Consider the following 20,199-nt stretch of genomic DNA (forward strand, 5'->3'; position numbering starts at 1 on the left):
CCGCTCCCCAGGGTCATAAAAAGACTTTTTTTTTTTCTTTTTTTTCCCCCTGTTTCCAGGAGCACAAACACAGAAAAAGTCCTGCTGCCTCATAAAACCTGGAAGCCCACAGGACTGCCAGTTCCAGTGCCGCATCCTGCACAAAGCCACACTGTGCCTAATTTGCAGCAACTGCTCTCTGCGCTGCCCCAGATGTGCTTTTGCTTTTACAGTCCTGCATTTGACCTAAACCAGCAAGGGCTGAGCATCCATCTGCCTGTACGGCACAAGCCCGGTCACCTCCTGCGTACCTCAGTCTTGTTTTTAAGAGGTATTGGCTGTACAGTTGTCATGATGTAGTACTTAGAACTTGTCACATACCTGTCCAATATTAAAAAAGCTGTCACTTGGCACTTACAAGTGACAGCGCTTGCTACTCCTCCAAACGACTTATAAGCGCTTCCCAATTATCCTGCCCATTTAATACATAGCTATTGTCCTACCTATTTAATACACTTCTGCGGACTCTTCAGGCTATGCCGACAGAGCCTTTGGAAAGCACTCAAGGTTTTAGTGGAGAAAATGGGTTTTTAAAAGGCTGTCACAGCTAGGAATTGTGTGCTCATTCATAGTTAAGCTCAACGTTGTTTCATTTACTGCATATAATACAAAGCAACAACTCGCAGGAGGCCGGGGGCTTGCAGGCTGTGAAGGAAAATGCCCGGATAAAAGGAACCTTTAATATGGTTATGATACGCCCACCAACACCTTCTTCAACAAACCTGAGCAGGCCCAGCTCCCCGCTCGTGAGGGAAGCGAGGTGACGCTTTGCACTGAGACAACGCCAACCTGGGCTCGCAAGCCTGGCGGGGTCCCAGGTATGGCAGCAGGGCCTTTATTTTAAATAGGCTGAGGCAAACACAAAGGAGGGGGACGGCAGGCCAGGACGATGCCTGCAGCCGCACCTCCACCGCCTCAGGCCTGAGGCGCCGGCCATCTTGTGAGGCGGGGGGAACGGCGGGCCTGCCGGCACTGCGCATGCGCCGCGGCGCCTCTTGCCCACACTCCCGTGGAGGGGGAGCAGCAGCCTCGGTAGCGCCAGGGCGCCTGCGCGGCGCACCCCGCCCCTACGCATACGCGGCTCCGCCCCAGGCTCCGCCCCTCCCCGCCCTCTGGCGCCGTGGCCCCTCCCCGGCTTCCGTAGCGAGCTGCTTCCCGGTGAGTGAGGCCCCCGGCGCCCCCCTCTCCCCCCGCGCCCGTTCAGCCGAGCGCCCTTCTCCTCCCGGGCCGCCCCCCTCCCGCTCCCGGGGCGCTCCGGCCCCTCCGAACCTCACCTGGGGGCACGGACGGCTTGGCGCAGGCGGCGCGCGTGATCGCGCTCGCGGTGCATGCTGGGGCGGGCGGGAGCGCGCGGCGCGCGGCCTCTTCCTACTTCCGGCGGCGGTGGGGGGGGGCGGTAACCGTTGGCAACGGCTGCGGCGGCCGTTACCCGCGGGGCCTGAGGCGAGCGGCGGCGGCCTCCGGTGGGGGGGACGTGCGAGGCCGAGGGACGGGAGGGAAATCCGGCTGCCCCGGGGCCTTCCTCAGGGCTTTAAACCTCGCGGCCTGTTAAAGCGTAGGGGCCTGTTCCCGCCGCCTGCCCGCAGCGCCCTGCGGGTTTGCTCGGTGGTGAGGCCCAGCAGGCCTGTTGTGCCTTGGCTGCCGCTCACCCCGCCTCGGCCGCAGGAGCCTGGCCTAATCCTGCACCCGGGCTGCGGCCCCAGCTGCTTTGTATCTCTCTGACACGCACACCGTGGCAGCATCGCTCTTCCTGCGCGCGTGTAGAGCCAAGACCCTTGTCAGGCTTTGCGAGCGTGATGGGCCACAGCTGCACCTGCGTTTTTAAAAGTCCTGTACCAAGAAATTGTGACAGCAGCTCTGCTATTGAAAAAGGAAAAAGCAAGCCTGAGTGGAAACAAAAAAAGCCCTCAACAACAGTGTGTTTTTTCATGGCGTATTCTGTCCTCCTCTGTGCGCAGTTCACATCTACGCTTCTTTCCTTGAACTATAGAAACGCATTCTTAATCAAATGTAAGTTCAGGTGGTTACAGTCATTTCAGAAGGTGGGACTTTAATTGAGGGGAAAAACATTAACTTTCTGAACCTGATGTCACTCCATATAATAAATCCAGTTTAGGATAAATTCATTTTCAAAGGCAAGCTCTTCATTTTTTCCTGTCAGGTTTTGTTGTAGTGGACAGGTAAACCTTCTGACAAAGGCGAATTTTTTGGTGGAGACTTGGTTTTCTGAGTAACATAAATTTCTGTTTTAAAAACACTAAGGCAAACTGAGACATGCAATATTAACTATTTCAGTGAACGTAGAACTTGTAAGTACTGAAGGTGTGAAGTCTCTGACAGGTGACTGCCAGTTCTTTGGATCGCCCTGTTACTTTTACACCATAAAATGTTCTCCACCGCGAAACGTTTTAACTGCACCCTGCGTTTCTAATATCATTTGGAATAATGCAGGGTAGCATAAGACTTTTACCCGTATGCCTCAAACTTACCAGGGTGCTCTGAGGTGGAGGGCAGGAGGTGTAACCACTTACACCAGCCAGCATTAACCCCTCTGAGCACTTTTTTTCCCTTCCACAGCCACCTCCAGAGCAGATCCAGGGAACTGGGTTTGCTTTTGAAAAGCACCTTAGGCCTTTGAGAAACTAGTGGAGGATGACAGGTGTTTTGAGAGACGTCAGTGTTGTAGGGGCTTCCTTGCAAGAGGCTGAGGTCTCTTTGGTCTGCAGCTATGGAAAATAACGAGGTGAAACTGTTCAGAATCCTGAACGGTGTTAAAATGGCACATTGACTGAGGCCGCAGTGAGTTTTAGCTAAAACCTGTGAGTTTCAGGGAGAGCGGTGATCAGTTGCTGACCTTTTATGCAGGAGCATAAAACCTGATGTCTTTGTTTTTGTATTAGGAGGAGGAGCAGGATGGACGTTCTGCGGCCCACCCTGATCAGGATCGGGGGGCGCGTATACAGGAAGAATTTCATTCAAGAGCAGGCCTACCAGCACGAGGAGGAGGAGGATTTCTGTGCAGGTAAAGGGTGCTGTGCGAGCGGTGACTGTGGTGCTATCAGGACGTGCTACAAGTGAAAACATCGACGCTGGGGACCTAGGGAGCTCTTGGTGTTCTCTCTGATGTCTTTATGTGCTCAAGGACCTGCCTGTGCGGTGGAGTGAGGTATCCAAGAGGGAGAGCAATGCTTTGCGTTGGTCCCTGATGATCCCGCTGACCAAAGAGTGGACATAATCCCAGTTACCTGATGTGGGTTTGGGTGACTGTGCTGCTGACTGTCAGTTTGCTTGCTGGCCGTGAAAGATCTCCAGTAAAAGGGGAAAACAAATTAGCTCTGTAGATGTGTTTTCCCCAGGTTCCTGAAGTGCCTTTGTTTTCAGTAGTGTGATTATTTGCAGATACGGCAGGAGTGGAAGCTTCTCGCTAAAGATCCTCTGTCCTTGCGATGTTTGCCCCTTGAAGAATTGGCGTCTTAAAATGTGGCTTTTGAAAGGTGTTACCTATTTCGGGGACAAAATTCTTTCTGTTCTGATGTATTTTACTTTATCTTTCTGCCTGTATGTTTGTTGTAGTCCTGCGTGAGTTGTGGGCACAGAAAAGCTCAGCTGTTATTTCTCAAATTGAAAGGGTTGTGACTGTTGTGTCCTGTTTCTCTCTCCACCCAGCCTTTCAGTGGATTGAACAAAGCTTTAATAAGCTGTTTGCCATCCAAATTTGTCCCTGTATGTGTTGGGGAGGAGATAGAAACCATGGCCTCTTTCTGGAAGTCACGTTCGGTCCTAAGAGGCACCAATGTGAATGGCCCATGGATGAAAGGTGCATCTCTTCCTCCGTGCTGAGGGTGTGAGAATTTCTCTGTGGTCCAAAACACTGTACCTGAACCCTTGCACCAAACCTATCCTCACCTTTTATTTATATTCTTCTTAAATTCCTGCTCGGGTCTCTGAATGGGCTGGTGGCTTCCACCCTGCCAGGAGAAAAGACCATTCGCACTGCGTAGTTGCACAGCTTCCAGCTGAGCGGAAACCTGGGCTGTAACTACTGCCTTCGTACACCTCCCAGCCTGGTGGATTTAGAAGCAGCCATTATGTTTTCCAGAGCTGTTAGTAAGGTGAAATAAAAAGCAGTTAGCTGCAACGGAGAGGAATCTGTTTCTTCCTTTATTTAACCTTAACGGCTGTGAGACTATAGTCCTACATTAAGCGCTGCCAAACTTTACAGAGGTTGTACAAGGTCTGTTGTTTTTTTCTGGAAGGCCCCGGTGACTGTGCAGATGAACCCTGTGATGCCTTTGTGGTGGAAGAGACTGAGAAAGGCTTCCAGTGCAGAGTGGAGGTTCCCAGCCCATTATACAAGTGAGCCTATGTGTTTCTGGTTTATTTGAGTTGCTGCTGGGAAGCGGTTGAGCGCAGAATATTTTTTTTGAGGTCAGGGTAAGCGCCGGATCTCCGAAATGTATTCCATTTTGTGGATGTGGATTTTAGCTTTTGGGAAGGGAAAATTGGCAATGCCTTTTTAGTGCAGTTGTGCCACGCTTGACTCCTAGCCTTCCCTGTGACAGAGACAGCAGGTGGTGCTTTCTTCCTGGCAGGAGGGTTTTTGAGCATCACTTCCCTTGAACATAAAAGCGTCAGGGAGGGTGGAAAAAGGGGAGGAAGAACTGGGGCGAGCAGCCTGGCAGGGGGAGTTTGAGAAAGCTTTGAGAGAAAGCACACACGGCTGGAATTGACTATTGACTCAAATCTGGTGTTTACTGAGAAGCCTGTAGTGTTCAAAGCTTTATCTAGTTATTTTTGACAGTTTTATTGCTTGAATAGTTTTACTGAAATGTAGAGAAGGAAAGGTGTTCTGTTGTGTGTTTTGGATGCTGGCAAATGACTATCTTGAGCAAAGCAAAAAGCAGAAGAGGTGCCCTTGGTTCTTTATCAGCTGGGCTAATGGGAAAAAAAGATAAACCAACTGATGAATAAGCTGTGGCAGGATGTGCTGGGCAGAGCTGTCATGGACCGAATGACTTATTTTAGCTTAAGCCAGTTGTGAGCCACGGCTCAACATCATCCCGTGGTCCTAGGCTGGGGAGTAGCCTCTGTGCTTGGACCAAGTCCTGCGCGCAGAGCTGAATGCATGCATCCCTCTAGCACAGAGATACCGAATCTGGGGGGACGCAGCTGTCTCTGGCGTGGTTAATCTGCTGGCTGGACACACTTGATGGAGAGTGGCCCAGTGACGCTGTGTGAGTGACTCTCTCGTACTTTTATGCCTCCAGGTACATCATTGGGAAGAAAGGGGAAACCAAGAAGAGGCTAGAAACAGAGACTCGAACCTCCATCAGCATTCCCAAGCCTGGAGTGGAAGGAGAAATTGGTGAGCTTTAACATGCATAAAATGGGTGTTCTTGCATTGGCTCTTGCACAGACATGATTTGAGCGGGGAGGTGGCATAAGAGGTGTTTTTCCTTTTAATTCCTGCTTTTGACATGGCACTGACTCACTTTATGGCCTTTGAAAAATCACTTCACTTTTCTCCTGAGTTTATTTAACCTGTCTACAAATCCTTACAAAGCAGTATAATGGGGTTTTTTTGGGGAAAAAAAGAATCTATTTTTAGTCTATGGATAGTCTCACTGAAGTCACTTCTAGGCCTTAAATGACTGGCTTGAGGACTTTGGGCCTGAATGTGTTGGGGTGGTTTTTTGGTTTTGTTGGTTTTTTTTTAGAAAATTAATACCATTTCCATTAATGAGGAGCTGTAACATACATCCAGAAAAAACTGCTACGTTGTATATTTATGCATGAAATAAACTTCAACATCTGCTTTAATATGAGAAGTGTTTTAATGACGTTGCTGCCTTTCTGGTGTTGTCACTTGATCCTGATAGTGAGAGCAGGCTTTCTTGTACCATATGTTCCTTCTCATCACTTACAGTGACTTAAAAAGAAAGGAGGCATTGCTCCTAAGGGCTGGCCTGTGTGGGTTTCTGCCTGAGTGGATATCCAGTGGGCCCCTTACGCACGTTCCGGTGATAATTGGCACAGTGACAGAGCTGTGAGGAGTAAGTGACAGGGGAATCCAGCTGTCATACTGCACAGGAACGTGGCAGTACTTCTCAAGAAGTGGGTCTTGACTTCTTCCTGAGAACCGTGAAGGGCTATGAGGAAGGTTGAGAGGTGTTGAAAACATGTAATAATAGGAAGCCAAGGAAATTTTGCTCCTTGCAGTTCTTTCCTTTCAAGCTCAAGTGTTCTCTGTTTGGTGCCTTGAAGTGCATGCACAAACGATATAGGCCATCTTGATCTTTGATAGATTTTCTTTTCTTTTTCACTTTGACTGCCTTTATGAAAACTTGAAGTAATGCTCTAGAAATCTGAAGAGCCACTGAAGTGATAGACTCTTAGTTACTGTTTTTTAGGCACTCAGAGCTGACTTTCTTGAGAGCAGAGGGATACTTTTGATAGCATCAACCTGTCTTTACAGAGGAAAGCACAGCCGTGTCAGGCATTTTAAGTCAAGCGGGGAGTCTGGTGAGATTTCTTTGTGCACGGTTGGGGGTTTTAATTCCTATCGCTTCTTCAGTGAGCCCGAGGCTAACAGTGGAGAGGTGCTGTTGTGCAGGTTTTTCTAATTCCCTCCTGGCGTTTCCTGGATGAAATATTCTTACCTTCACAACATCTTCCAATATTGATATTTTAATGTGCATGGATAAATATCGTGTAAAATCATGATCCATTCAATTACTCTTTATTTTGCATGGGCATGGGTGTCAGTAGTCTCACTGTAGCTTCACAGAAACCAGACAGGTATTGCTTCGTTTCCTTGTAGTGATTACAGGGCAGCATCGCAGCGGTGTCATCTCTGCCCGAACGCGGATCGATGTTCTCCTGGACAGCTTCCGTAAGAAGCAGCCCTTCACACACTTCCTGTCCTTCGCTCTCAACCAGCCTGCCATCCAGGAGAAGTTCCTGCAGTTCAAGGAGGAAGTGTTGGAGAAATGCTCAAAGGTAAGGATTCACCTGAGAATTAAAATCAAGTGGAAGCCCTTCAGCAGAGTGCCATTTCACTTACTGAGATAGCTTTTTGGTGCTTACCTTGAAGGCCTTATTCTACTCTATTTCCTAGGAATGTATTTTTAACAGGCCTTTTACTTAAGTTGGCAGATCTGCTGTGAATTTGTTGAGTGCCGTTGTGAAATCTTCTGGAAAGTGGAATGACTTACTTAGTAAATTGTTAGTAAAATATTTTGTTCTCCTTAGAGATTTTCCTAGGTGGGAGGATATCTAAGATTCAGAAAAGGGTTGGGGTTCTTTTTTGGTGGGGTTTTTTGTTTTTAATAGGAAAGCCACTAAATAACGTAGTGGACCTTTCTACATTTTATATAATTTCTACAAAACCGTGAAACCAGGTAGGAATTCACAAGTTTGCTGCTGCTTCTATGTCACTTTTCTTTTGGTTACTGACAGTGAAGGAAGATGGGTGTCATTACTGGAGCTGAGTGAGAAGTGACTTGGTAGCACATGCTATCCTGCAAATCTAATCACTTCCCTTCTTCCCCGTGAGACTCTGTGCTGTCAGTCCCTCCTCCTTGCCTTCAGATCTTACACTGAGAGCAGCAGGAAATAGGCATAGGGAAATGAGGAAGAGAATGAGGTGAAAGCTGTGTATTCCCTGGTTTATTTTAGCATGCTTCTAGTTTGACTGAAGTGGTACGTCAGTGCACAGCGTCAGGCTGAGGGAAGGGAATGGTATTATTAAATTGCCATGTCCTCTGTGTGCTGGGAGGACATCTCTAGACAAGAGAGAAGAGTTCCTCTTTGTGGCCTCTGCAGGTTAGATTGCATACACGCAGCAGGTTTTTGTGGGCTGATACTATTACCTTCATGTCCATCGCTTCTGCTTGTGCTTTTCAAAGGGGAAAATATAATCTTGCAGATAGCACAACTGAAGAAGTTTAGCTTCCTATGTCTTCGTGCTGTGGGTGTGAATTATCTCCTATCTGGGGAGACAGGAGTTCTTGCTTAAGTTTTCGTGGTCACTTGCATGTCAATTGTCTCATCTCTAAGAGCAGAACTGAGCTGGCTTTGCAGTCTTGTCTTTCCTGGCAGTTCTGATTTAAGTCCCTCTTCTTCACCCAGCTGCCTATTTCAGTGACATCTTAGGAGTTTTCTATAACTCAGGTTTCCACCTCATGTTAAGTACAACTGAAACTGGCCAATAGATTCAGGGATTAGCAACCAGTACAATGCCATGCGCGCCCTTTCCTCGGGCTAGGAAGAGATCACTGTCTATCCCCATTAGCCAGCAGCAGCTACCTTTATTAAAGCTTACTTTCAGGGAAAGCCCTGAAGACAGGGGAATGGAAACAGCCTGAGAAAGTGTTAGCTGGACAGAGAGTGTTGGACCTCAGGCTGGTGTCAGTGGTGGCCTGACTCTGTTGGTTTCTAGTTCCAGTCCTTGTGGGGGGAAGTTGCAGTTACTGTAACTGTTTACTGTACTGTAAAGTTACTGTAACACCAAAGTTACAGGGAGAGAAGCAGCTCTTCGGGGGGCTGGTAACTTCGGCACGGGGCTCTGGTAGTGGCTGTTCAAGCTGTTGGCCCTGGAATGAGACCACTGCTTTCAGTCTGGTGTTTCTTTTGCCCTTTATCCCTTTCTAACTGGGCTTATGGCTGTTACAGTCCTTTCACTTGATCTCCCTCAACCTGTCAGTCCTTTCAGACATGGCTGGCCCTGCTCTGCTGGAACTCTTGGCATCCTGGACTCCGTTTATCTGATCCTCCTCCTCCTCCCTCTAGCTCTCTGCCAGCAGGTCCTGTGGATCTCTCTTGTCCCTCCCTGTGGACAGCAAACCCAGATCTGCCTGCTGCGCCGGGCAGTAACCTCAGTGTCATCCTGAACGTCTTGCTGAGTTCTGGCTTCCAGGCTGTCTCGGTGTCAGGCAAATCCTTTCAGTGTCACATCTCTATGATGCGGTCTCTTTTATTCATCTTTGCAGCTAATGCTGTCGTCCATGCTCTCATCCTGTGTTTTTATTCCTGCAACACTCTGGCTTCACACAGGACTCGCTTTTTTCCTTGTAGATCACTCATTTTCCTGCCTGCTGCTTTGATTGCATCTCTGCAGCCCTCCATTGGCCCAGCCTCTGCTGGTGATCTTACTTGCTCTCCAGACCCCTCCTGATCTGTCTCGGTCACATTTTTTGTCTCTTGCTCACTCGTAAGTATCAGTTTGCATCCCTGGGTAGGCAAGGCGGTCTGCCATCCACTTAGAAACATTTTCAAAAATGTATCTTGGGGCATTCCCTGGTGTTATCAGTCACATTCAGGAGCTGCCTGGGAACGTCTGCAAACCTTTGCGAGCTCCTTGTCCTAGAAAGCTGCAGGAGCCTGGGCTTGGTCAGAAGAGTGCTGAGACCACTGCTGCCTGGGCTAGTCATGTTAATTTTTCCTCCTCTTGCCTGACTTTCTGTTTCTCCCGCAGTGTTTTTGTTCTGTGTCTGGACAGCACTGAGTCCTGTAAGGCTCTGCTTCATGGTTAGGGATCCTGCAGCATGGGCGTGCACGTGCAAACACATTTCAGCCTAACAGCTCCTTCTGGCTTTTGGTAACCACGGACTTGAACTGTACTCAGAACCAGCACCCAGGCATGAATCCTCCTAATACCAGTAACAGCAATATCTCTGAGAAAGCGTGGCACTCAAGACACAGTGTGCCTATTGCTGCTGCTGAGTCATCAAGGTGCTTTTGGGAATCGGTGGCAGTCGAAGCTGCCCTACAGCAGGACACGTCTACATGGGTGCAGGCAGAAGGTCTGGGGCTGTAGATCCTGCTCTCTGCACTGCGTGGGCACAAGGTGCCCTGGCCTGGGAGCTGCAGCGTCGTGTTAGCACTGCTTTGTGCCTTGTGCCTCTCAGGAGGGCCTGAAACGTTCCTGGTACTGCTTACATCAGCTCCAGAGTTTCCATTTTTGGTTTGAAATGTGGAATTCGGTCAGTGGCAGGTATTTGGGGGTTTGCATATATTAGCCTAGGAATATACAGTGCTTTATTTTTCCGCCCTTCCTTCTCTTGGTATTAGCAAAAGGGTTTCTAGATATATTGCTGCCTATTAGTTCAAGGAGTATATTGCAGCCCCGTATGTCTCTCAATCACTCCGCCAGCCAGTAATGCCACTCTAATACCACTTTATCTCACAGCAGGGTCTGCTAGAAAGCACATCAGTAATGAAAAACAGTAATTCAAAACGGTGCCTCACAGGGCAATAAGAGAGCTTATAGATTTGTCCAAAGCAACAGGATTTCTCAAGATACTTGGAGAAATCTGAATAGGTTTCAGTGACAGAAGCGGTGCGCTTCTCTTCCTGTTGCAATTTGCTGGTGTGAAACATTGCAGAATTAGGTAAACTCCAGTCTTTGAATGAAGCTCGGTAATAACGGTAAGGAAGGGACAGGACCAGGTGTGCGTGTGTGAGGATTTCTTCTGGCCATTGAGCATTTGTGAGTGACTCTATTTCTCTCTGAAGCAGTTACCATGACAACCATTCATTTATATTTTATAGCATAGGGTTATGTTCGTGGGTATATGCTTTCTAACTTTTTTTTTTTCATCTTTAAGACCTTTTTTAAGATGAACCTTGTGTTGAGATACGGAATACTTCAGGTGTCATTCATGCTATTGTATGGTCAGAGCAGCCAGACAGTGAAGCAGGGCCGAGAGGAGACTCTTTTGAGGCTAATTTAATATAAATGTGGGGAGGTGGCTCACCTGGACAGACTCACAACTGATGTGGTGCAGTGGGAGGTCCGGATGACCTTGGAAGTCTCCTCGCACAGTCGTGTAGGTGTCAGAGTGAGGAGGACTGAAACATCTTGTCTGAGTATGCAGGTGGAAAAGGGAAGAGACTTTGCAGTAGTATTGCTGTGAAAAATCACAGTTGGGTCTTTCAGAGCTGTGCAAATGCAGCATTTGCAGTCTTAACAGGCTGCAGATGCAGCACGGAAAAGAAATACGATTGCTGTAATATATGGCAACCTGTAAATATCAAACATTGCTAATGAGATATTATATATCAGAATGGAAGGGACAGAAAATGGGCGGGGTTTTTCAGCCTGCAGCTCTTCAGTCAGTTCTGAGGAAATGCTGTTTTTCTGGCTCACTCCTTTGTTTGTGGATCAGGGTGGGAGAGGGCATATAGCTGGCATGCAGTATCCTGCTATTAAGAAAAAAAACCAAAACCATGAAGCTGTCTGCAAATACTGGAAGCTCTTAAGACAGTAGAGAGGACACAGCCGGGGAGGAAGAGCTAAGGAGTTTGATCCTTTGCCTTGTCACATAGAAGGCCTGCAGTGTGTTGTGGTCTATGGTTTCCCTACTACAGGGTCTTAGATTTGGAGGAGCAATGTGCTTGGGCTTTCCAAAGAGAGGTGAAGACTCCAGATAAAACCCCTTCTGTGTTCCTTCTAAAGGAGGAGAGCAAAGGTAGAAGTCTAAGTAGCAGGAGGGAGGAAAAAGATGAATTTTTAAGGCTGAGTGGAAATGAGTTGTTTTTTTGACCGTGACAAGGCAGTGTCAGGGAGAGGCATAAACTAAAATGGACAGTCATCACATACGGATGGTGTGTAAAGGCGGTATTCTCCCTGCCTCTCAGTACACCCTTAGAGAACCCAAGTGTGAACAGTAAATTTTTAGAGAGACCATAGAGTCTGGTTTATTTGTTTGTATCTGCCAGTGCGTTCCTGTAAATATGCTGCTTTCAGATTCCCCTGTAGAATATGGGGATTCTCTGCTGCGACACCTTGCCTCCCCTAATCTGGTGCTCTGCTGTCATTAGGGCTGGAAGCCACCGCTTGCCACAGGCCACTGTGACTTGTGCTAGGAGGAGTGCCCACCTTCCACTGCACGGGGAGGAAACTGGTGAAAGAGGATCTTGTGGCCGAGAGACACTCGGAGAACATGGCTTAGATCCCAGTGGATCCCTCTGCCCATCTCCCATGCTGAATCTCAGCCCTGCTATTATGGTTGTAGCTTACCTTGGGAGGGTTCCTTAGGTATTTGGAAGATGTCCATAAAGCCCCAGAATCGTTGACAGGATCACGTCTCTTGGCCTCATTCTCCCTGGATGAGAATGTGATTTTTCCTTAGCAGTAGTTATGAACACGTATTTCTAGGCTCTGCATTGCTGTTGTCTGGCCATGCTGGTCAGGTTGCAGAGGGCTCATACCACTGGACAGGGAGGCTTCCTGTGAGGCGACACAGCAGTTGCTGATAGCATGTCATAATCTGGGATTAGAATAAGTGGGTTCAAGCTTTTTTGCATCTCGGCGAGCAGCATCCAGCCATGAAGGGCTGCTGAGACGCCCGCAGAAACGTTGCCTTTCCAGGGAGAGCTACCTCTGACGTAGCATCTATTTTATGTGTGGGAGAAGTGGAATCTGCTGGCCTGTGAAAGAGTAGGGGTGTGAGCAGGGTTTTTAGGAGCTGTCTGAAATACTAGGGAGTAAAGCAGGAAGATTATCTAGGTCTTGGCCTGCTCACTGCTAATCTCCCCAGCAGCGGTAGCGTTGCTTGTGGAGGTGACGTGCCATCACTTTGTCAGCCATCAGCCCACACTCAGGTGTTGCAAAGCTCAGGGGAAAAACGCTGCTTTTGGGGTAGGTTGATGTTTAACAGTACAAATTTTGCTGGGGCAGAAAAGGAGGGTAGGGCTTTCACTTTCTGACCTGTGAACTACTTTCTCGGCACTGTATATCATCTCTGCGCACTGTGGGAGTGACATCGGCTGGTTGTCCATGGCAAGGATAAATCGAACTTTCTCCCGGTTGCTGTTACCCGAGCTATTGTTTTGTGATGGGCCAAATATCCTCTGGCTACGGTTACCATTGGAGAAAAAAGGCTGACAGAGAGAAATCATGTCCTGTCATGCATGTTAACAGCAGTATGAATTAAGGGAAGCCGAAGGGCTTTTACCGCAGAGAGGGGAGGAAGGTGGGGAGAAGTGAGATGGAGCCGTCCCTCTTTCCTCTGCTCCTGATGTGCCTGACGAAGTTAGTCTGTGCTTGTTTCAGGCTGCTGCACAGTGCTGAGGTTTGCAGCCTTCTTTGCCACTACTAGCATGGTACGATTTGGGGTTTCAGTCAGCAATAAAGTAATTAGCAGCGGTGGAAGGTATGTACATGCTCTCTCTCTTCCAGGGACCACTACGCTTTGCCAGCCTGCAGCTGCTGGAGCAAGCCCCCAGCCTGTGTTGCAGGCTGGCTCATCTCTAGTCCAGCCCATAAGCACCGCTGTAAAGAAGAGTATGGATGTTGTCGTTAGACATGAAAAATGCTGAGTGAGATGTGGGGCATTAAACTGTGACGGGCTGAGATACTGCAGTGTTTAAACATCTGAAAGGTTTTATTTCAAACTCTGAAGCGCAGCTAGAAACTTCAAAGCTGTCATTCTCAGTCAGTGGACTTTTTTCAGACAGAGAAAGACTTCAGTGGCCTGGCAAGTGGTGTTGGCTTCTTCTGGAGTTAAAAGTAGAGGTTATTTAATGCACTGATGGGAAATGGCCACTAAGGGGAAATAATTGTTTTAATATGGGTGTGTTAACCATCCTCGAGGTATTTTTATAAATATCCTAGAACAAAAGAGGATGTTTTTTAAAGCTGGCTCTAACCACTGCTCCACCTGGGAACAGTTCTTCCCCAGCAACAACACGTAACTCTTCTTATAAAGGGAATTTAAACTTAATTCATCTCGGCAAACTACAGGGCACATGGGAACAAGAAAAATATAATTATCAGAGCTGGTATTAGCTGTGCTTGTGTTGTGAGGTGCAACCTGTGTTTAGACAGGATTTAGAGACCATTTAGAGCTTCTCGCTACAGCTGGTTCCAGCTTTATTGTACAAAAAATGGACTTAACTCAAGTTTTAAATCTGTGCTGACTTGTGTTGTGTTTGTTGCTGATGGCAGCTGCTGCTTCGACAGCTGTGGAAGCCCCCTCTCGAAACCCTGTACGAGTGAGTGCTGCTGTTCCTGGGTCCTCAGTTAGAGCCTGTCGTAACAAGCTTCCAGGCTGCCGTTCAGCAGTTCCGACGAAAAGGCAGGCAGGGAGCGTGCGTGTGGTGGGGGGCTGCACCTCGCCTGCCAGGCTGAGCTCGCTTCCTTACAAAGCCTGTGAAATTTTGTTACTCGTTTCAACTTCAAGTCACTACCAACCCGACCAGTGATGCAGAGATAGAAGGTTTGATGCCAGTGGCTTGGTACCTGTTCTCTGTAGTATTTATCCCTCTCATGGAGGGGTGCGTGTGTGTGTATGAGATAATACACCTATATGTGATTGATTGACTGATTTGTAGGATCACGGGGTCAGCAGCAGCCTGTTCCAGAACCCTGCAAAGCTTCACCTGACTCTTGGGACGCTGGTACTTCTGAACGAGCAAGAGATCCAGAAGGCGTGTGACCTCCTACAGCGATGCAAAGAGGACTTTGTGGAGTAAGTGATAAAAAAGGGATGTCATCACCAAGGGCATGAGTGGGGGAAAAGCAGCAAGCTGTCTTTGACAAGGGACAGCAAAGAGAAAAGCAGTTCAATAGTCTGTCTTAACTCTTAAGGTTTAGAAAAAGGCTGAAACGTTTCAAATGGGAGCAGTAGAAATCACCAAGCAGTCACAAAGAGTCTAACAGCATCTCGCAGCTCAGCTCAAACCTTCAGCATTCCCTGAAAACCTGCTCTAGTCATTTCTTTTTCTCACATGCGTCCCCATTGTTTTTCTGTGAGCAATTTCTGCTGTTGTCCCCTGCCTGCTGCAGAGGGAGGGACGAGCTCCATTACCTTCACGTGTTGCCTGCAGTGGGCTCTGGCACGCTGCTTCCCTCCTGCCTCAGAACAGATGCTGAGGTGTCCTTGACATGCATTTCTTGATGCAGGGAGCTGTGTGCAGGGAAGCCAGCGCGAGCCGTGTGAGTAATCAGTCTGAAACGTTCAGTGCTGCTCCAGGACTGGGGCTTTCTTGCTGCCTGTTAACACTGAGCTGCAGATGTTAGGGCTTTAACTGTAAATGTGGTTGAATGACACTGTAATTAGCTTATCTGTGTTCGGCTTAGAAATTGGAGACGGCCTGAGGGATTGGTTTACTTATTTATTTCTGCAAAGCCTTTGCACATAGAGCATGGTTCCTTGATCTTTATTTCTTTCTTTCTTTATTTATTTATTGCAAATTAGAAACCCTCTGCCAGCTACTATCTGTGGGAATTAATGCATGGCCAAAATTCATACCCCTGCCTTTAAAATGACAGCTCCAGTTGTTCAGCTGTTGAACAGAAATGCACGTGCATTTCCAGGGGAAGGCTCTGCCCGCAGTATTTGGAAAGTGCCAGCTTCCTCGCAAGTGGATTGAACTGAGGCAGAGAAAATCTTTACCCTCCATTTCCTTTAGTGGAGAGGGAATCAACACTGGAATGTAACCTTTAGGTTATTTCCCCTGACATACCCAAATAAATACACTTTGAAAATTAAGTTAGGCTCCCTTCCACCCACATAAACCTTCATTAGCGTTCATTTACTTTCTAAATGCAGGCAGTGCCATATGAAGGTAGATGTGCCCTTTTTGACCCTTTTTAGACTACGTGGCCTTAAGCGCTCTTGGTGAGATGTGCGCGACAGTGCCCTTGTGCTGTTTTCCTCCCAGTAAACATACTGGAAGGGGAACTCACGCTCTCCTCATTCCACCTGGGAAGCTTTGCCGAGAATCTCAAAGGCGGTCTCTAGGGCAGGCTGAACAGAAGTGAGCAAGGTTAGAGCAAAGTCACACTCACATTGTTAACTCGTGTTTATTACTTCTGCCTGCCCAGACACTCCCTGTACTTTCCACGAGACCTTGGCGTTAAATGAGACAACGGCACTTACTCACAGAGAGCTTTCGCTGCGGCGCCCTGCCTCCCTGTGATGTTCTGGTGGTAAAGGCAAGGAGGCGGCGTGTTTGGAAGCAGATACACTTCACAGTGTGTTTGCAGGTGTGGGAGTGCATATTAGATCCTGCACACATTTTCAGTTTCGCCTTCCTGCAAGAGTAGCTGGAGCTGATTTTAAAACAGTTCTATTTACTTCCAGCATTTGTAAGTGGATGTTGAAATGTACTTAAAACTGCATTCTGTATTGAGTACCTTTCCCAGAGAAAATCAACGAGCTGGAGGCTTCGTGTCACGATCGCTCTCTTCACAGGGAAGGCAGGAGCTTCTCTGGAATGAGAAGTTGTACCATTTTATTGCTGATGGGCTTTCTGAAATGTAAATGGAGATCTCTGCGTTGAGATGGCCTCTGAACACTGACAAGTTGACTTAATGTGTGTCTAAAATACTGAATGTATGAGTTTAAATGTTTTTACGGTATTTCTTGAGGTGACGAGACAATAGTAGCTGTAGCCTTTTGAGCTTTAGAAATTAGGGAGCCTTTTTTGTGTTTGGGTTTTTTCAGTGCAAACAACCTGAAAGATACGAGAAAGAGAACTCTTCCTCAGTGAGTGCACCGCCCCATACGGTCTATATATGGACACTTAAGTCCTGCTTAACCTCAAATTTGTGTTTAACTATAGCAAAAAATGTATTTTATATCATTCCCTTAGTAAAACCAAATATTTAGTGTGTGCATGTGGAGTACTATGCATTGTATTTCAAAAGCAGGTGTGATGTTTTGCTTTTTAACGTAAGGGATTTCTTGCATTTTAGCCAAATTGCTGGAGGCAAACCCCTGACCGTGGAGGTGGCAGGAGTGGAGTACATGAACGATGACCCTGCCATGACGGACGTCCTTTATGCCAAAGTCCATATGAAGGACGGCTCGGACAGGTGAGTTGCCCATGCTCCTTTCTTTCATTCCTCCTCGATGTGCCGCGGCAGCAGCAGTGGCGTGCCAGAGAAACCCTCTGCTGTCTGAGGCAGTCCTTGGGATAGTAGTCAGGAAGATGAAGTCATTCTTGCTTCCTAAACCGGTTAAGGCAGTGATGTGTTTGCTCTTTAAATCAGTCACTGGTGGTGTGGCTGAAAGATGTCATTTGTTTCTGTAGCAGTCTGTCAGATTGAATAATGGTGTCGTGGCTCGTGCGGTGATAAGATGGCCAAGGAGATACTCCTGAGATGACTTAGAAGGCAGGACAACTTGGCCTCTGCTGTCTAGTTCCCAACCTTCGATCTAGATTAATCTGGACAGCTTGGCATATTCTGCAGCACTTAATTATTCTTACAACCCAGTTACACCAGAAGGTCCTCAGAAAAGCATGACTTGGTTACAGAGTTGGTTTTTGTGTCTGTAAGCAGCCTGGAACAGGCGCTGGGTGTGAAATGTCTTCTGAGCTGCTGGTGTGAAATCTCGAAGCTTGGTTGGTGTCAGTGCGTGAGTTTATGCTGTTCACCACTGTGGCTGATGGCTTTAGCTCTACAAATGGTGCTGCCCGGGATGTGGCAGTGTCTGGACCACCTTCCTCCATCTCGTTTTTGACAAGTATATCACCAGTGACAGCACTGTCTTTTCTCTTAGTGCTTCCGGGAGACTGGGAAAATGTAAGAGCTGTTGTACTCAGTGCTGCCAGTTGTGAGATGGGTGTGGATGGGGGTAGGGGAGTATCCAAAAGAGCTTTAGGCTTCTCTCCCTGAGCCTTAGCCTTCTCTTTTTCTGGTGCTGCCCTTTTGCATCTGTTCCCATTGCTAGAGGACAGCAGGAGCTAGCAGGGGAGCACGGAGCAGTGCAGCTGGAGGAGGGAGGCTGTCAGCAGGGACTGGCTTAGGGAAGAAGGGACATGTTCTGGCATCTCCTTTTCCCGAGGGCTAAGGAGACAAGAGCGGGGCCCTGCTTAAAACCACACTTTGGAGGCTGTGTTGAAGTAGGAGATCGGAAGTGGGATAAAGAAATGGGTGAGAAAATGAAAATGTAAGAATTGCTGGGAGGCAGTAGGAATTGAAATCTCTTCCTCTTCTCTGCTCTTCCACTTTGAAGTCTGTCCTACCCCGAAAGAGGTGAGATAAAACAAATGGGGCGGGTGGAGAACCAGGACAAGCTAGGTATCAGTCAGGAGACAGAAGAGAAGAGCAGGGAGAAACAAGGCAGAAGCACTCAGAAAGATGAGACGGAGGCAAACACTGGATGACCCAAATGCCCTTTGGTGGGTTTATTGTAGAAAGCGTCCGAAGTGTCAGCTCTGAGAGCTGAGGTATGCGCCTCTTTTCTCCTGAGTCACTGAGCTCTGGATCATCTCCGAGGTGCAGTGCTTGAGACCCTGCTTGCATCTGAAAATAAGTCTGCGACCTGAAGTGCTGGTAGAGAAATCCTGTAGAGCGTAAGTAGGGCCTAAAGTGAGGCAGTGATGTCTGCCTCCGTCTGGAGACAGCTTGAATTGTTGGTACTAGCACTGTACTCTGCTTCGTATGTCAGCCGTATCCGTTTTGCTGAGAACCCACTTAGGCATAACGCTAGCAGAAAATGCTGATGTGCATTAGGGGTGGCAGAGTGGATTTTGGCAGGAGAGAGAAATGAGGTCTTCAAATCCACCTTGCCTTCAAACGGAAGACAAGCCCCACCCACTCCCCCAAGAAAGGGCTGATGTCTCCTCTGTCCTTCAGAGAGGTCTATTAGCTGACGTTTTGACCAAACCCAGATCTTGTGCTTTGCATGGCACCTGGAGGCTGCCAGACTTCTCTTCCGCAACACCTTTTTTGCTTTTTGCATAGCAGCATGCTCAGTGAGGGCCAAGCGATTTTAAGTTTTTGTCCTTGGCCCGGGCCAGTCCTGCACGCACATGCAAATTAATCCGTCTGGCATTTCTTCCCTAATACAGTTCCTTAATGGTTAGCAAGCATCCAGAAAATATTTAGCTTTGCAGAGGGGAAAGAAGATATTTTTGTGTTGATGGAGAGCAGTGAAAGCTTCTTTTGCTTCCTTTGAGATTCCAGCAGACACAAGTGTTGGACAAACAGTGATTTTAAAGAGGGGACGAACGGTGATCCCTCCAGAAAACTCTGCTTCATTTTCTGGTCTGCTAGACAGATCATTACTGAGCAGCTCCACATACATCTTGCCTGCTAAAACTTGCTGTGCTTTTCTCAGGGAAATGGGGAAAGCAGGTAGAAAGCAGAGTTTCTCAGCTGCAAGGCCAGTACTAGAGGAGACAAGGCCAGTACTAGAGGAGAGCAGCAGCCATGTGGTTTGCTGTGCTGGATCAGACTGCTGCAGCCCACGTTTAAGAGAGGTGTGTGCCTTCCTGTCTCATGCAAGATGTCTTGCTAGCCCTGTGTAGTTCCTGGCATGGCTGAGGGGTGGAGTTCCTTCCTGATCTTTGAATGATCTTGATCAGCTTAAGCTATAAAGCAGGAGATTTGATTTACCCTGACTTAGCTTGCATAACTGTAGACAGAATTAGGGGTTGGCAAGCCCTTCTGCACATATAATGGCTCAGACTGAGAGAGGGATCATGCTCTGATGCCTCCCACATGGCAAATAATTTCCATTGTAATTCATTCTAATTTGTTTTATTTCCTTGATTAACTTTATAACGTAATAAAGCACCATGTTCACTTGAGCTATTCTCCGTTAATTTGTTTTAGTATTGTCTGTAATGATATTCATTTAATCTTTGTCATTGCTAATTTTAAAAATCACTGATGTAAAGCCAAAAAGTGGTAGAAAACCATGACAATTGGTAGTTTGAGAGTCTTGAAATCATCACATGGGGGCTGGCAGCCCGTGAGGGGCAGTACAAAACCAGCGGTGGGGTAGGAGCTGGCATCTGGAGCGTGGCAGCCCCGGGCTCTGGGGCTCAGAGAGGCCACGCTCTGCCTCTCCCGCTGCAGCTGAGATGCCAAAGTGGTGGGACTTGGTGGAGCAGAAAGCTGTCTAATCCCTTGGATGCGGTGAGAGAAACTCAAATTCTTCTGCACAGAGTAATATACTCTTGCCTTGTTCTCAGGGGTGGGAAGCTCTTGTTCTAGCATATCCTTGCTGCTTTTGGTAAGGCTCAGGCACTGCAGAAATTTTGTGGGGGACAGCAGCAGCCTGGAAGTTCCTTCAGCTCTTTAGATGTAAGGATTCGTGAGTGTGCTGCTCTGATCACCTGCCAGCTCCTGCTGCCTATCCTAGGACAGGTCTGCCCGTAGATCCCGGCAGCCACAGCCGCTTCATCCCTGACTGAGGC

General features: G+C 47.9%; 1 protein-coding gene across 1 annotated transcript in view; it reads left to right on the top strand.

Moving 5' to 3' along the window:
• The first annotated feature begins 1,173 nt into the window (after nt 1–1,173).
• The window catches only part of ASCC1 (activating signal cointegrator 1 complex subunit 1), a 38,341-nt gene continuing 19,315 nt past the window's right edge, over nt 1,174–20,199 (top strand). The window contains exons 1-7 of the mRNA XM_059820912.1: nt 1,174–1,197; nt 2,940–3,061; nt 4,296–4,395; nt 5,307–5,404; nt 6,860–7,038; nt 14,377–14,513; nt 16,745–16,864. Of these exons, the coding sequence (XP_059676895.1) occupies nt 2,953–3,061; nt 4,296–4,395; nt 5,307–5,404; nt 6,860–7,038; nt 14,377–14,513; nt 16,745–16,864 (743 nt within the window). The 5' untranslated portion in view covers nt 1,174–1,197; nt 2,940–2,952. The remainder of the gene's footprint in view (nt 1,198–2,939; nt 3,062–4,295; nt 4,396–5,306; nt 5,405–6,859; nt 7,039–14,376; nt 14,514–16,744; nt 16,865–20,199) is intronic.

This window comes from Gavia stellata, chromosome 9, assembly GCF_030936135.1.
Source record: "Gavia stellata isolate bGavSte3 chromosome 9, bGavSte3.hap2, whole genome shotgun sequence".
In the NCBI taxonomy this organism is placed as follows: domain Eukaryota; kingdom Metazoa; phylum Chordata; class Aves; order Gaviiformes; family Gaviidae; genus Gavia; species Gavia stellata.